Genomic DNA, 15,385 nt, shown 5'->3' with positions numbered 1-15,385 from the left:
TTTCATTATGCAAAGTCAATATGACAATGAGTAAAATGCAAAAAGGTCAATTAGGGGTTTGGAACACAAATATATAAACAAATAAATCCTGTAGGTGACCTGTAAAAGGCACAATAAAAACATAAAGGAAGAAATAATCAATTTTACAATCAGACTGAGTTTAATAAGCCTACTTTGTATACTTAAGATGATCTATATGTATCCCCGGGTGGAAAAGGCATATATTAAATATTTGTGCTAGGATGATCCTACTTAGGAAGTCTGAAGAGGTAAAACCTATGTCTACCTCTTATCTGTAGTAAACTTTAAAGTTTTTGAGCAATTAGAAACAAGTCTTAATTAAGAAAGAAAACTGTATTAAAATACCTTTATATGATAAACTGTACCAAACTCATTCCTAGAAAACTACTTTCCCAAGACAATGGCCAACAGGAAACTGATATATAAGAGCTGACTGTGTAGACAGAAAGATTAAAAGAAATTTAGAATTCAATTAAAGCCAATGAGAGAGTACGGCTTTAAAAAAAAAAAAAAAAAAAAAAAAAAACCCTTTCTCTTCTAAGCCAAATTGCAAATATTTTTGCCAGATACTTCTGACTCATATAATTTAAGGTAATAATAACAATCACAACAGCAAAAATATAATAAGTTAGTATATACCAGGCACTTTTCTAAACTATAGTTCAGTCTATCTCATTCTTACAACAACTTTCTCATCAAAAAGATATGATATAATATTGCCATTTTACAGATCAGAAAGCGAAAGTATTAACACAAATAATCTGTCAAAGGACATACAACCAGTAAGTGGCAGAATTAAAATCTGAGCCCAGGAAGTCTGGCTTCAGATCCCAACCTTAATCTTAAGCATTTACTTTATAACAAGAAAAATAGTAAGTAAAAACCAGGAAAATTTAGTAGACTGTAGTATATGACCTGGAACCTGGTTCAAGAATCTTGTATTTTTAAAAAAATTTTACCTATATGAATTGATGTGTTTACAAAGGCAATCCAGACAGATAAAGCACTTTTGTAATACAATGACTCAACTATGCCAGCAATTTAGTTTTAACTTGGATAGCCATATATAAACAACATACATTTCTAAATGCAGCTTTAAGAAAGGCAAATTAAAAAAAAAAAAAGGAAAAAGAACTCACCATTTTTCTTTAAGATCCCAAGTACTTTTATCAGAAGATCTGGATGATTCATCTAAAACAGTTTCAAATTAAATCAATATACTAATTTCAAAGTTCGGACAGCAGAAGATTAGGAAAAACTCAATTTCGTTAAAGAATAACATTTAAGGCCGGGTGCAGGGCTCACGCCTGTAATCCCAGCACTTTGGGAGGCTGAGGCGGGTAGATCATGAGGTCAAGCGATTGAGACCATCCTAGCCAACATGGTGAAAACCCATCTCTACCAAAAATACAAAAATTAGCCGGGCCTGGTGGCGCGCACCTATAATCCCAGCTACTCAGTAGGCTGAGACAGGACAATCACTTGAACCCAGGAGATGGAGGTTGCAGTAAGCCAAGATCAGGCCACTGCACTCCAGCCTGGGCGACAGAGCAAGACTCTGTCTCAAAAATAAAAAAAATAATAACATTTAAAAATAATCATGCTCTGTGTTTTAAATAATGAAAACAGAATAATGGTTTGGTTTTTTTGTGGGGTGATGAGGTTTCTCTGGGATTGCACAGGCCGCGGTGTAGTGGCATGACCATAGCTCACTACAGCATAAACTTCTGGGCTCAAGGAATCCTCCTGCCTCAGCATCCTAAGTACTTAGGACTACAGGTGTGTGCCACCACACCCAGCCAGCCAATACCTTTTTTTTTTTTTTTTTTTTGTAGAGAAAGGATCTCACTATACTGCCCAGGCTGGTTTTGAACTTCTCACAGCAAGCATTCCCCCTATCTCTGCCTACCAAAGCACAGGAATTATAGGCATGAGCCACCTTGTCCAGACATGTTTTACTTTTATGTGAACAAATCTCATTCACAAAAGTAGAATCTAATAAATGATGTAGCACTATTATTCCAGCAATACTCCTAGAATTAATGGTTTCTTAAAGCAAGAAAAGGTTCTGGAATTTCCCATCAAAACAAAAAAGAAATGAGTTTACCACATGACTGTGAAAAATAAATTGTTGAGATAAAAATTTAAAGGGATATAGACAACTGGCAGCTTAGTCAAAAGGCTTAGAGTAAAACATTATTTTATGCAATAAGCTTGTCAAATGTTAAACGTGTTTTTTTGCTATTTAAGAGTACTCAAGTCTGGCATGGTGGCTCACACCAATAATCCCAGCACTCTGGGAGGCCAAGGCAGGCAGATGAGCTGAGGTCAGGAGTTCAAGACCAGCCAGATCAACATGGCAAAAACTCGTCTCTACCAAAACTACAAGTTAACCAGACATGTTGGCACGAGCCTGTAATCTCAGCTATTTGGGAGGCTGAGACAGTGAACTCAGGAGGTGGATGTTGCAGTGAGCTGAGATCGAACCACTGCACTCTAGCCTGGGCGACAGAGTGAAGCTCTGTCTCAAAAAAAAAAAAACAACAAACAACAAAAGTATTTAATAACCAGACATTAATTACAAAGTAAATGTATCAGACTAAAAACACCAAATTTTCACCCAAATCAAACCTCCCTGAACACGAACATATTATTCAATTCAATTTAAAACATAAAATATTGACATATTTTACAAGATATGTCAATAAAGAATGTCAGCAGTGATAAACAACATTGTTCTAATACAGATAACAATATTAGAACAACATCAATATTGTTCTAATGACTCTAGGTACTACTTATTAAAAGTACCCATATGTACCAGATACTATATTAAAACACCTGACATAAATTAATATTATCTCATTTTATATAACAATTATTATTCCTGTTTTGGAAATGGGAAAACTGAAGCTCAAAAAGTTCAAGCAACTTGCTTATCACAGCCAAGATCTGAATGTAGGTATATGATTTCAAAACTCTTACCACTTTCTATACTGCTTACCAGAAGTAATAACTATTCAACACATTCAAATATAAGCATTTTTCCCTTTTTTTTCCCAACTTTCCTCTTCTGCTTCCTTTTGCCCTTGTCCCTTATTTCTTTTTTCCTGCCTAGGTCTGAAATCCAATAGTAATTTACAAAAGCGCTGTTTAGTCATGATGGTAACACTATACAAACCAGAATTTTATATTCCCCTATTCTTTCTCTACAAAGGTAATTCATAAAAATTACTAAATACTAGTAAAGAACCACACAGGAAAGATTCTTTTCTAATTACTTACCTTGGGAGGAAATTTTATATCTATATTAACATCACTACTTTTCAGAGCAAATTTAGTCAGAGACGAGCCATACAACCTAAGTGAACATTCTGGAATAAAGGAAAAACAAAGCATGAAATAGCATGCAAATATAAGAGATGCAAAAAAAACAGCAACAGAAAAATTTCACACACTTCAGATCTATGTCTTCCATTTCTAGTAAGACAATTTTACAATAATGACACCGTTTCTAACTGATCTATAAAATAATAAAAATGGTTCCCAGTTATGGAGTGCAGGACCAGAGAAGGGAGAGAAAAACTACCCATAGAAGTTTAGTGTTTGAACAAAATTTTAGTAATAGTTCATTTAGAAACAGCTGAGAATGTGTTTAGCATTCAATATAGAACAGTAACTAACGTACTAACTTAGCTATGACTACTGTCACAAACTACGTTTATTTATTCTTAAATATTTATATAAGAGCACTTTGAATGGGGAAAGGATCATAAACATTCAATGCCAATGCTTTTATAAAATACAAAGTGAAGCCAAGTCAATTAATTCTGTAAACCTAAAACCCAAAACACTGTGGTTCTCAAGAGTTTATAGAAGAAAAACAAATAGTAGTAACACACTACTTACAGCTTTCGCAGACTATCAAACATGTTATTCCAAAAATCATAATAAAGAAATTTTAAAAGGGTCTCACTAGAGGTCAATCTGAAAATATTATAATTGGGCCAGATCAGGCAGATTTGGTTTCTTAGAAAGTTTAACTGCATCCTCAGTTGCGTATATAAAACTTTATTTTTCAAGTTCATAAAATGTCTGAAAGTCATTCAAGTAACTAAAACCATAAAAATTTCATTCCTTTTCTTATCATAGTAAATGATTTTTACACGTAACTTAAATAAGGATCTAATGTATTTTAGGTAGAAAGCCATATTATGATATAAATACTTTAAAAATTCCATTTTAAATTTCAATTTCATATTCTTTCTTATAAATCACAAAATGGATCTATATGAAAGTATTATTTATGAACTTTCCAAATCCCTTTGGTGGGAAGAAACAAGTCTTATATCAGATACATTAACTTTAACCCTATACTTATGCAAGAAAGACATGAGCTAAGCAAATACTCCATATATAATATCTAAAATAAATCTGACACTACCTTGTACCAAATAATAAGCTTTTTCTAAAGGCCCTGTTAAAAGTAAATTAATTTTTCCCCACCATAAGGCAACAGAAATTTAGTTCAGTGACTGTATGAAATGTTTATACTGAAAATAATGTTGACAAAATAGTCCATTCAGAAATCAGTGATACTGAAAAACTAAAATATTTAAGCACTAAGAAATCATTCTACATCTGGCATTTCTTTTTTTTTTTTTTTTTTGAGACAGAGTCTTGCTCTGTCACCCAGGCTGGAGTGCAGTGGAGTGATCTCGGCTCACTGTAACCTCCACCTCCCAAGTTCAAGCGATTCTCCTGCCTCAGCCTCCCAAGTAGCTGGGATTACAGACACGCACCACCACGCCCAGCTAATTTTTGTATTTTTAGTAGAGATGGGATTTCACTGGTCTTGAACTCATAACCTTGTGATCCACCTACCTCAGCCTCCCAATGTGCTGGGATTAAAGGCGCTAGCCACCACGCCCAGCCTACATCTGGCATTTAAAAAATCTTTTTTCTTTAGTACAAAAGTGTTCTATGTCATAATTCTCAATTTCCTTGTGTGAAATATTTCCACCCAAAATTCATTCATAAGACAATAAAATGTATCTACTTTTAAGGAGAAAGGAGAAGGAAAACATTAAGAAACATACCCTAGTTCAAGAGGAGTAAAGGGAAGAGTTTTGTGATTTTCAAAATCAAATATGAAATGTATTTCTACCTGGTAAAAATGTCGTTATAACCTTTGACATTTCCTCCACAATTTCCTGACGAACCCTGAGATCATCATCTGTTATTCCATGTTCTTTTGCTAATTCAATGACTGCAACACTTAAAGCAGCCAGGTGGGTAGGGGAAGGAGGTGGCAGAGAACGAAGCTCACTTTCTTCTTGTTTTTCCTATTAATGTTATGATTCAAAACAATAAAAACAAAAAAAATTCCATTTTAATGTCCTTATATTTAGCAGGGAAAAACAGAAATAAATTAGCTCAACAAATATTCACCTTCCATCTACCGGATACCTACAATATAGAAGTGAACAAAAGAGACAGAGACCTCTGCCTTTGGGAAGCAGAATTTTAATAATGAGAGATACTGTATGGGGGGAAAAATACTACTAAATTTTTTAAAGTTTGTTCCACTGTATTAACTGCATAAATTGAGAAATGCTACATTAAAGCCAAGGCACCATAAGCATAATACTTACTTGATGATTTTGTTGCACCAAGGCAGACTGTCCTAGATGTAACAGAAAAGTCTTGAATCATATCTCATCAGCATATACAGTATCAGGTTAAATGGTCACAGGAAAACTACCTGTCTACTATTTATCAGTGATTTTTCTTCATGATTTTATCCAACACTATGCAAAATGTTCAAAGAAACCTCTATCCTGCTAAAAGTTTGAAAGCCAATTTAAATCTAGGAGCTAAAGAGAGACTTTGCTATATATATGCAATGACTTTTATAAATTAAGTTTTTGAGGGATTGTCCTGTTTTCCACAGTGTACATCATTGTACATCTTTACCAGCAATGCACAAGGGTTCCAGTTTCTCCACATTCACACCAACTCCTTTTGTTTTCTGTTCCCCCTACTAGTAATAGCAATCCTGATGGATATGATGCATTTCATTGTGCTTTTGATTTGCATTTCTGTAATGATTAGTGACATTTAACATCTTTTCATGTGCTTATTTGCTATTTGAATATCTTTGGAGAAATGTCTGTTCAAATCCTTTGTTCGCTTTTGAATTGGGTTGTTTCTTATTGTTGAGTTTAAGGGATTATTTATATATTCTGGATATTAATCCCATATCAGATGTATGATATTTTCTTCTATTTTGTGCATTTTCTTTTTACTCTGTCAATAGTGTCTTTTGATGAACAAAAGTTTTACATTTTGTCCGGTTTTTACTTTTGTTGCCTATGCCTTTGTGTCATACTCAAGAAATAATTGCCAAATCCAATGTCATGAAACTTTTCCCTTCTATTTTCTTCTAGGAGTTTTATGATTTTACATTTCCTAGTTATGGTTTTAGCTGCAAGTTTAGGTTTTTTTGTTTTTGTTTTTGAAATTAGGTCTCTCTCTGTTGCCCAGGCTGGAGTGCAGTCATGGCTCACTGTAGCCTCTACCTCCTGCACTCAAGTGATCCTCCTGCCTCAGCCTTCCAAGTAGCTGAGACCACAAGTGTATGCCACCACGCCCAGCTAATTTTTTATTTAGTTTTTTAGAATTTTTTTGAGAGGGAGTTTTGTTCTTGTTGCCCAGGCTGGTTGTAGTGGCACAATCTCAGCTCACCTGGATTCAAGCGATTCTCCTGCCTCAGCCTCCCAAGTAGTTGGGATTACAGACATGCCCAGCTAATTTTTTGTATTTAGTAGAGACAGGGTTTCTCTACTAAATACCATGCTACCATGCCCAGCTAATTTTTGTATTTAGTAGAGACAGGGTTTCATCATGTTGGGCGGGCTGGTCTTGAACTCCTGACCTCAGGTGATCCACCTGTCTTGACCTTGCAAAGTGCTGGGATTACAGGCGTGAACCACTGTGCCCAGCCTAATTTTTTATTTTTTGTAGAGGTGAAGTCTTAACTATGTTTCCCAGGCTAATCTCAAACTGGTTGGCTTCAGCAATCCTCCTGCCTTGGCCTTCCAGAATATTGGGATTACAGCTGTGAGCCCGTTTACCTGGCCTAGTTTTAATTTCTGACATTTAGGTTTTTGATCCATTTTGAGTTAATTTTTGTATATCATCTAAGGTCAGAGTTTAGCTTCATTCTTTTTCATGTAGATATTCAGTTTTCCTGGAACATTTGTTGAAAAGACTGTCCTTTCCCCATTGACTGCTCTTGGCATCCTTGTCAAAAATCATTTGACCATACATGCCAGGGTTTATTTCTGAGCTCTCTGTTTTTCTGTATTTTTTTTTTTTTTTTTTTTTTTTTGAGACAAAGTCTTGCTCTGTTGCCACAATCTGGGTTCACTGCAACCTCTGCCTCCCAGGTTCAAACAATTCTGGCTCAGCGTCCCAAGTAGCTGACAGTCAGGCATGTGCCACCACGCCCAGCTGATATATATGTATTTTTTTTTAGTATTGATGGGGTTTTATCATGTTGGCCAGGCTGGTCTTGAACTCCTGACCTCAAGTGTTCGGCCTGCGTCTGCCTCCCAAAGTGCTTATAGGCATGAGTCACTATGCCTGGCCTGGGCTCTCTGTAACTGATTCCATTGGTCTATATGTCTGTCTTTGTTTTTATTATTATTTTTTTGAGACAGGATCTTGTTTGTTGCTACAGCTGGACTACATTGGTGCAGTCTCAGCTCACTGCAACCTCCACTTCTGGGGCTCAAGCCATTTTCACCTCAGCCTCCTGAGTGGCTGGGTGGATCACCTGAGGTCAGGAGTTCAAGACCAGCCTGGCTAATATGATAAAACCCCATCTCCACTAAAAATATAAAAATTAGCTGGGCATGGTGACAGGTGCCTGTAATCCTAGCTACTTGCGAGGCTGAGGCAGGAGAATGGCTTGAACCCAGAAGGCAGAGGTTGCAGTGAGCTGAGATTGTGCCATTGTACTCTAGCATCGGCAACGAGAGCCAAACTCTGGGGAAAAAAATGCCTGTGTTATAATAAATAGAAGAGAATGATTGTGGCTCAGTTGTGTTAAAAAATGAAGGAGGTAGTAGGATATGAGATTTTTGGTTATTTTCTTCTTTGCATTTTCCTATGTTTTATGAAGCTTTTATAATTAACATTTTTTATAATCAGAAAATACATTAATTTTACCATTTTATCTAGCAATTCCAATTCTGGGTATATACCAGAAAAAAAAAAGAAAAGGAAAAAAAGGGCTCAAATAGGTATTTGTACATCAGTGGTCACAATAACACTATTCACAGCAGCCAAATGGTGGAAACAACCCAAATGGCCATCTATGGATGAAACGGATTCACAAAACATGGCATACAGATACGATGGAATATTATTCAACCTTAAAAAGGAAGGAAATTCTGATAGATGCTACAACATGGTTGACTTGAAGATATGCTAAGTGAAATAAGCACTAAAGGACAAATAATGTATAATTCCATTTATGTGAGGACAATATACAAGCACATAGAAACAGAAAATAGAATGGTGGTTACCAGGGACTGTAGGGAGAGGGGAATGGGGAGTTATTGTTTAATGGATACAGACTTTCAGTATGGAATGATGAAAAAGTTCTGAATGAAGGCAGACAGTGGAGATTATTGCAAAACAATGTAAATGTATTTAATGTCACTAAACTGTATACTTAAAAATGGTTAAAATGGTAAATTTTATCATATATATTTTACTGCAATAAAAAATTTCAAAAAGAAAACCTTCAAGGCACCAATAAGACAGTGCAACATCTTCTTAACATGGAATATAAAGCAATATGGCCTCAACTTGCATTTTTAGGCCTTCCTTCGACCATTCCCTCCACCCACACCAATATTTTTGGCAGACATCCACACTTAAACAGTCACCAGTCTCCAAATACTGTATGTGCTACTGAGCCTCCATGCCTTTAAACATTTTGTTCCCTATGTGTATTCACCTGGTAAAACTAACCATCCCTCAAAGTATAGCTTAAAAGTCAAATTAAAAAAAAAAAAGTCAAATATTCAGAGAACCCTTCTTAATACCTTTCCTTTCCAACATAATGAAATGCTCCATTTAAATCATGATTAATACTATCACCTAGGCTCTGAATTCCATCTTTCTTTACTACTCAGTAATCATCTCCTTCTTATTTTTGGTAAAGATGGCATTTCACTATGTTGCCCAGGCCGGTCTTGAACTCCTGAGATCAGGAGATCCACCCACCTAAGCCTCCCAAAGCACATTAAGTAAGCACTCTTCATCTCTACAGTAACAGCAACAACTATCATTATTTATTTATTCATTCATTCACTCTTGAGACAAAGTTTCGCTCTTGTTGCCCAGGCTGGAGTGCAATGGTGTGATCTTGGCTCATCGCAACCTCCGCCTCCCAGGTTCAAGCAATTCTCCTGCCTCAGCTTCCTGAGTAGCTGGGATTACAGGCATGTGCCACCACACCCTGCTGATTTTGTATTTTTAGTAGAGACAGGGTTTCTCCACGTTGGTCAGGTTGGTCTCAAACTCCTGACCTCAGGTGATCTGCCTGCCTCCGCTTCTCAAAGTGTTGGGATTACAGGCATAAGCCACCAGGCCAGGCCAACAACTACCATTTATTGAGTACCTACTCTGGACTTGGCATTTTGCTAAGTGCTTTACAGGTGTTATGTCATTTAATTCTCACAATATCCCTCCCTAGGTAGATACAACCAAAACCATTTTATACATAAGAAAACTCAGGCTTACAGATGTTAAATATCTTTCTACAACTATGAGGTGTAACTGAGAATAAAATCTAGTTCTAACTCCAAAGCATATGCTCTTTCCACTCCATTTAACTCATTAATCAACAAATATTTACGGAACAACTATATGCCAGGTACAGTGCTAAACAACGGAGTTATAATGAGGAAAAAAGAATGCATATAAATCCCTGCCATCATGGAGCTTACAGTCTAGAGAGAGAAAGATTAATTAAACATTGAAATTTAAACTGTGATGAGAATTTTACTCTGCCAAATTAAAAGAAAGAAAGATTGTATGTCACTACTGTTACTACCAATCTTCCTTTCTTTTCTGCACAATTAAGTTTCCTCAAAGTTGAGTTGATTCTCCTTTTATTTTCTCATCCCTCCTCACTCAAAACTATGCCTTTTTTAGTTCTAAAGCAGAAACTCTTCTTCCAAAATTATCAAAATCTCATTAGCTGCCAAATCTGACATTTTACATTTTTATTTATTTTTTAATTGACAGTTTTGCTATGTTGCCCAAACTCCTGGGCTCAAGTGATCCTCCCACTTCAGCATCTTGAGTAGCTGAGACTACAGACACCAAATCTTTAAGCTTTTATATTACTTTTATCTTTATTATCTCACTTTAAACTACTATCTTGAAACTCTTTCTTTTCGCTTCTCTAACACTTTCCTCTTTCTATTTTTCCTATTACTCTCCTCATTCACCAGTCTATTCACTGCACTTCCTCTACTAATCCTTTAAATGTTTGTATTCCTTGATCTACTAGTCCCTTAAATGTTTGTATTCCTTGATCTTCTCTCCTTACTCCTTTGGTGACCTCATCCACATCTATGACTTCAACTGAAGTTTACGAAACCTGAAACTCCAACTGCTAATATAAGTTCCAGATCCTTATATTCAAATGACTATGGGACATCTCTGCTTGAAATGTTCCATAAGTGTCTCAAACTCAGAATGTTATGAAACATTTTTCTTTTTTATTTCCACTAAGTAAACCACACCACAATCAATGGTAACGTTTCAAATCAAAACATCCTAGGCCTCTACTCCCAAAATTCTACATCCTGAATCTCTCTTAAAGCTCAACTCCATTCTCACTAACTACTACATCAGGTCAGTAGTCATCATAGCTTAACTAGATTATTATGAAAGGCTAACTGGTCTTCCCAAACAGACCCTTCTCACGCTTCTTTCACACTGAGGCCAGGGTGAGTGACCTTGCAGAAATACACGTTATGTCCGGGAATGGTGGTTCATGCCTGTAATCCCAGCACTTTGGGAGGCCAAGGCGGGTGGATCATGAAGTCAGGAGTCCAAGACCAGCCTGGCCAACATGGTGAAACCCCGTCTCTACTAAAAATGCAAAAATTAGCCAGGAGTGGTGGCACACACCTGTAATCCCAGCTACTTGGGAGGCTGAGGCAGGAGAACTCCTCGAACCCAGGAAGAAGAGGTTGCAGTAAGCCGAGATTACACCATTGCACTTCAGCCTGGGTGACAGAGGAAGACTCCATCCCGAAACAAACAAACAAATATGTTATTAACTCCATAATGCTCAAAATAAAATCCAAATACTCTTAACACAGAATACACATGCAAAACCAAAACTCCACATCTATCAAGCAATAACTCCCCATTTTCCCCTTCTCCAAGCCTCTGGCAACCACTATTCTGTCTGATTCTGACTACTCTACAAACTTCATATAAGTGGAATCATACCCTATTTTTCATTTTGTAACTGGCTTATTTCACTTAGCATAATTTCTCAAGGTTTATCCATGTTGTAGCATATTGCAGAATTTCAATCCTTTTTTTTTTTTTGAGACGGAGTTTCACTCTTGTTACCCAGGCTGGAGTACAATGGCGCGATCTCGGCTCACCGCCACCTCCGCCTCCTGGGTTCAGGCAATTCTCCTGCCTCAGCCTCCTGAGTAGCTGGGATTACAGGCACGCACCACTGTGCCCAGCTAAGTTTTTGTATTTTTAGTAGAGATGGGGTTTCACCATGTTGACCAGGATGGTCTTGATCTCTCGACCTCATGATCCACCCGTCTCGGCCTCCCAAAGTGCTGGGATTATAGGCTTGAGCCACCGCGCCTGGCCCTTCAATCCTTTTTAAGGCTAAGTAATATTCCATTGTAAGAATACAGCACATTTTGCTTATCTATTCACCCATCAATGGATATCGGAATTTTTCCACATACTAGCTATCGTGAATAACGTTGCTATGAACCTGGGTATATAAATATCTCTTTGAAACCCTGCTTTCAATTCTTTTAAGTATATACCCAGAAGTGAAATTACTGGGCCATACAATAGCTTTAAGAGGACCAACCACAGAGGTCTGGATTTCTTTTTGTGCCATTTTCTCATTTCAGTTACACTGTCCTGTGAATTCTGGCTACCTTGGATTTAGTGGACTCTAAAGTCCCTCTCTTTAACTGTGAGAGTCCACTGGGTTCCCTAACCTGTAGTACAACCTAGAAACTCTCTCAAGCTACAGCAAACATTGGGCTCACATCATTCGTTTTTCATTCATTGACTGTCCTTTGTTGCCTGAAAACCACGGCTTCGTATTTTTTTGTTTGTTTTGGTCATTTCAAGGGACAAGTAAATCCACTGTTACTCTAACTTCACCAAAAGTAAAAGTCCTATATGGCTGCATTCAAGTTTGCTTTCTTTTTTGTAAATGTTCTGTAATGTTCTAAAGATTCCCTATATTGGCTGAGCATCCCTAACCTTAAAATCAAAATGTGAAATGCTCTAAAATCTAAAACTTTTTGAACACCAACATGATGCTCAAAGGAAATGCTCATTAAGGTATAATGCAAATATTCCAAAATCTGAAAAAATCCAAAATACTTTGGTCCCAAGCATTTAGGATAAGGTATATAGCTGTAATGTGTATAGCTATAATTTTTTTTCTTTTCTTTTTTGGAACAAGCGTCTCACTCTCTCGCCCAGTCTAAAGTGAAGTGGTATGATCTTGGCTCACTGCAACCTCCACCTCGTGGGTTGAAGCAATTCTCATACTTCAGCCTCCCAAGAAGCTGGGATTACAGGCACATGTCCAAATAATTTTTATGTATTTTTAGTAGAAATGCCCCTAATTATTAAGTATTTTTAGTAGAAACAGGGTTTCACTACGTTGCCCAGGCTGATCTCAAACTCCTGGACTCAAGTAATCTGCCTGCCTTGGCCTCCCAAAGTGCTGAGATTACAGACCTGAGCCATCATGCCCAGCCTAGGTATGATTTTCTTTTTAAGTTTCTTGCTTGCCCAGGTGAAACCCTGTCTCTATTAAAAACACAAAAATCAGCCAGGCATGGTGGCACGTGCCTGTTATCCCAGCTAGCTGGGCAGCTGAGGCAGGAGAATCGCTTCACCTGGGAGGTGGAGGTTGCAGTGAGCCAAGATCGCACCACTGCACTCCAGCATAAATGACAGAGTGCGACTATTTCCAAAAAAAAAAGTTCCTTGCTTACAATCCCGAGCTTCCTGGACCAATCATAGGCATCTTCCGACATTTCTGGGAAATTCCTAATTATTATCACCTAAACTACTGTCTTCTCCCTGTTCTATTTGCTTCAGTTTATTCATTTTTTTTTTCAAGAAGACTATGTTGAGCACTGTGTCAAACACTGACCTAAGCAACTCACGAACAAAAACAAGTAATTAAATATGCCTTCTAGAATACTGCATACTGAAGTCTAGAAAGGAAAAGAAAGCAGACAGCCAGAATACAGTGTGTTAGGCTTTCTGATCAAGGTATATGAAAGTTGTTACAGGAGCACAGAGGAGTATCCAACCCAGACTTGCTGAGAGGGTCAGATAGAATATTTCTGAAAGAAGCTATATGAGCTAAGACTTAGAGATAAGAGGTTACACAGTTGTTGCAACTTTAAAAAAAAAAATTAAATAGCTAATTTATGAATATATTTTAAAAGGATTTTACTCATATCTATGTCTATGGGATATTTTTATGGAAATAACTGAAAAATTACAAATTCCCAAAGTTCATAATGTTCTTAATGGTCTGCACTTCTCCAGCTTTGTATCATACCATTTCCCCCCCTCACTCTCTTTTTGTTCCAATCATACTAGACTTTCGGTTATTCATATACCATGTCTTTTCCTGCCTAAAGACTTTTAATTCATGCTACTTTTTATGTAAAATACTCTCCCACTTAACCTTCTAGGCCACTCACCATTTTGCCATTTAAACCACTACTTTAAGGTTCAATTCAAATGTCACTTTCTCAGAGAAACCTCCCCTGTTCTAGATCAAATAAAATATTCTCGTATACTTCCTTAGCACAATCTTCCCCTTTAACAAGACTTATTATATTTAAACCTTCATTCAATGCATGCCCTCATCAATCTTAGAAAATCTTAGGTCAAGAACCACAACTATCTTATTCACACTGCCTAGAACTAGCACATAAGAAATCAATAAACATCAGTTAGAAAGATTGTACCTGACCACTCTCAACTTAGGAATCAACATTCTACAGGGTGAACAAACTGGTCTCAAGAAGGTTCCTTTCTGATTACCTCAAATAAGGAAAGCAATCATACCTTCCAAAGCTATCACTCCAGTTACTAATGTAAGTTTGGAAAGCTATTTCATTTTTAGTTTCAGAAAAAATATTTGATATGGTTTTACAATTTGAAAAATAAATAAAAACATTTTTCAAAAAGAACTTACCAAAATATTTTTCTTATGTCGTTTCTCCTTTATATGTTTATGAGCTCCCTGGATATTTTCAATGTGTATTAAGCAAAGTTTGCACAGATACCGGCAATTGGTATATTCTGGTGATCGCTGAAAAGACAATTTTAAAAAATGTATTTTATTCAGAAAACAAAGGAGTAAACTAATGACTATATAAGCAAATAATACTATTATGTAAATAGACAGAAATAAACACTGAAGGACTTTTCTTTATCTTTTCCTTATTCTAAAGTAATAGTTTTTAATAAACGTATGTACCCAAGAGACAGCAGTCCTTTTTCAAAATAGTCATCAAAGGAAATTACATACTAACTTCAATACAATATCTAACAATATCATATTAACGCTAATTTATGTTTAATATTCACCTAGTATCATCTGTAGAATCCAAGTAAGAAAAGTAGTCAGGCCAGGTGTGGTGGCTATGCCTGCAATCCCAGCACTTTGGGAGGACAAGGCTGGCAGATCACTTGAGCTCAGGAGTTGGAGACCAACCTGGACAACATGGAGAAACCCAGTCTCTACTAAAAATACAAAATTTAGCCACGCATGGTGGCACATGCCTGTAATCCCAGCTACTCGGGAGGCTGAGACATGAGAATCCATTGAGCCCAGAGGCAGAGGTTGCAGTAAGCCAAGATTGCACCATTGCACTCCAGCCTGAGGGACTGTAATCCCAGCACTTTGGGAGGCCAAGGTGGACAGATCACCTGAGGTCAGGAGTTCAAGGCCAGCTTGGCCAACACAAAACTCCAACTCTACTAAAAATATAAAAATTAGCTGGGCATAGTAGCGCATGCC

The 15,385-nt window shown here is 36.9% G+C and overlaps 1 protein-coding gene across 45 annotated transcripts in view; it reads right to left on the bottom strand.

The window, feature by feature from the left end:
- TUT4 (terminal uridylyl transferase 4) overlaps window positions 1-15,385 on the bottom strand; it is a 133,362-nt gene that overhangs the window by 75,258 nt on the left and 42,719 nt on the right. For all 45 annotated transcript variants that reach the window (XR_013520069.1, XM_078331775.1, XM_078331779.1 and 42 more), the window contains 4 exons: window positions 14,558-14,674; window positions 5,189-5,366; window positions 3,307-3,395; window positions 1,161-1,212 (listed from right to left, as the gene is read on the bottom strand). Coding sequence is in view for 44 of the 45 variants with exons in the window: in XM_078331775.1 (XP_078187901.1) it covers window positions 1,161-1,212; window positions 3,307-3,395; window positions 5,189-5,366; window positions 14,558-14,674 (436 nt within the window). In the remaining variant the exon portion in view is untranslated. The remainder of the gene's footprint in view (window positions 1-1,160; window positions 1,213-3,306; window positions 3,396-5,188; window positions 5,367-14,557; window positions 14,675-15,385) is intronic.

This window comes from Callithrix jacchus, chromosome 7 (assembly GCF_049354715.1).
Source record: "Callithrix jacchus isolate 240 chromosome 7, calJac240_pri, whole genome shotgun sequence".
NCBI lineage: Eukaryota > Metazoa > Chordata > Mammalia > Primates > Cebidae > Callithrix > Callithrix jacchus.
The sequence above is the reverse complement of the archived record's forward strand: the minus strand, read 5'-3'. Positions and strand labels throughout refer to the sequence as shown.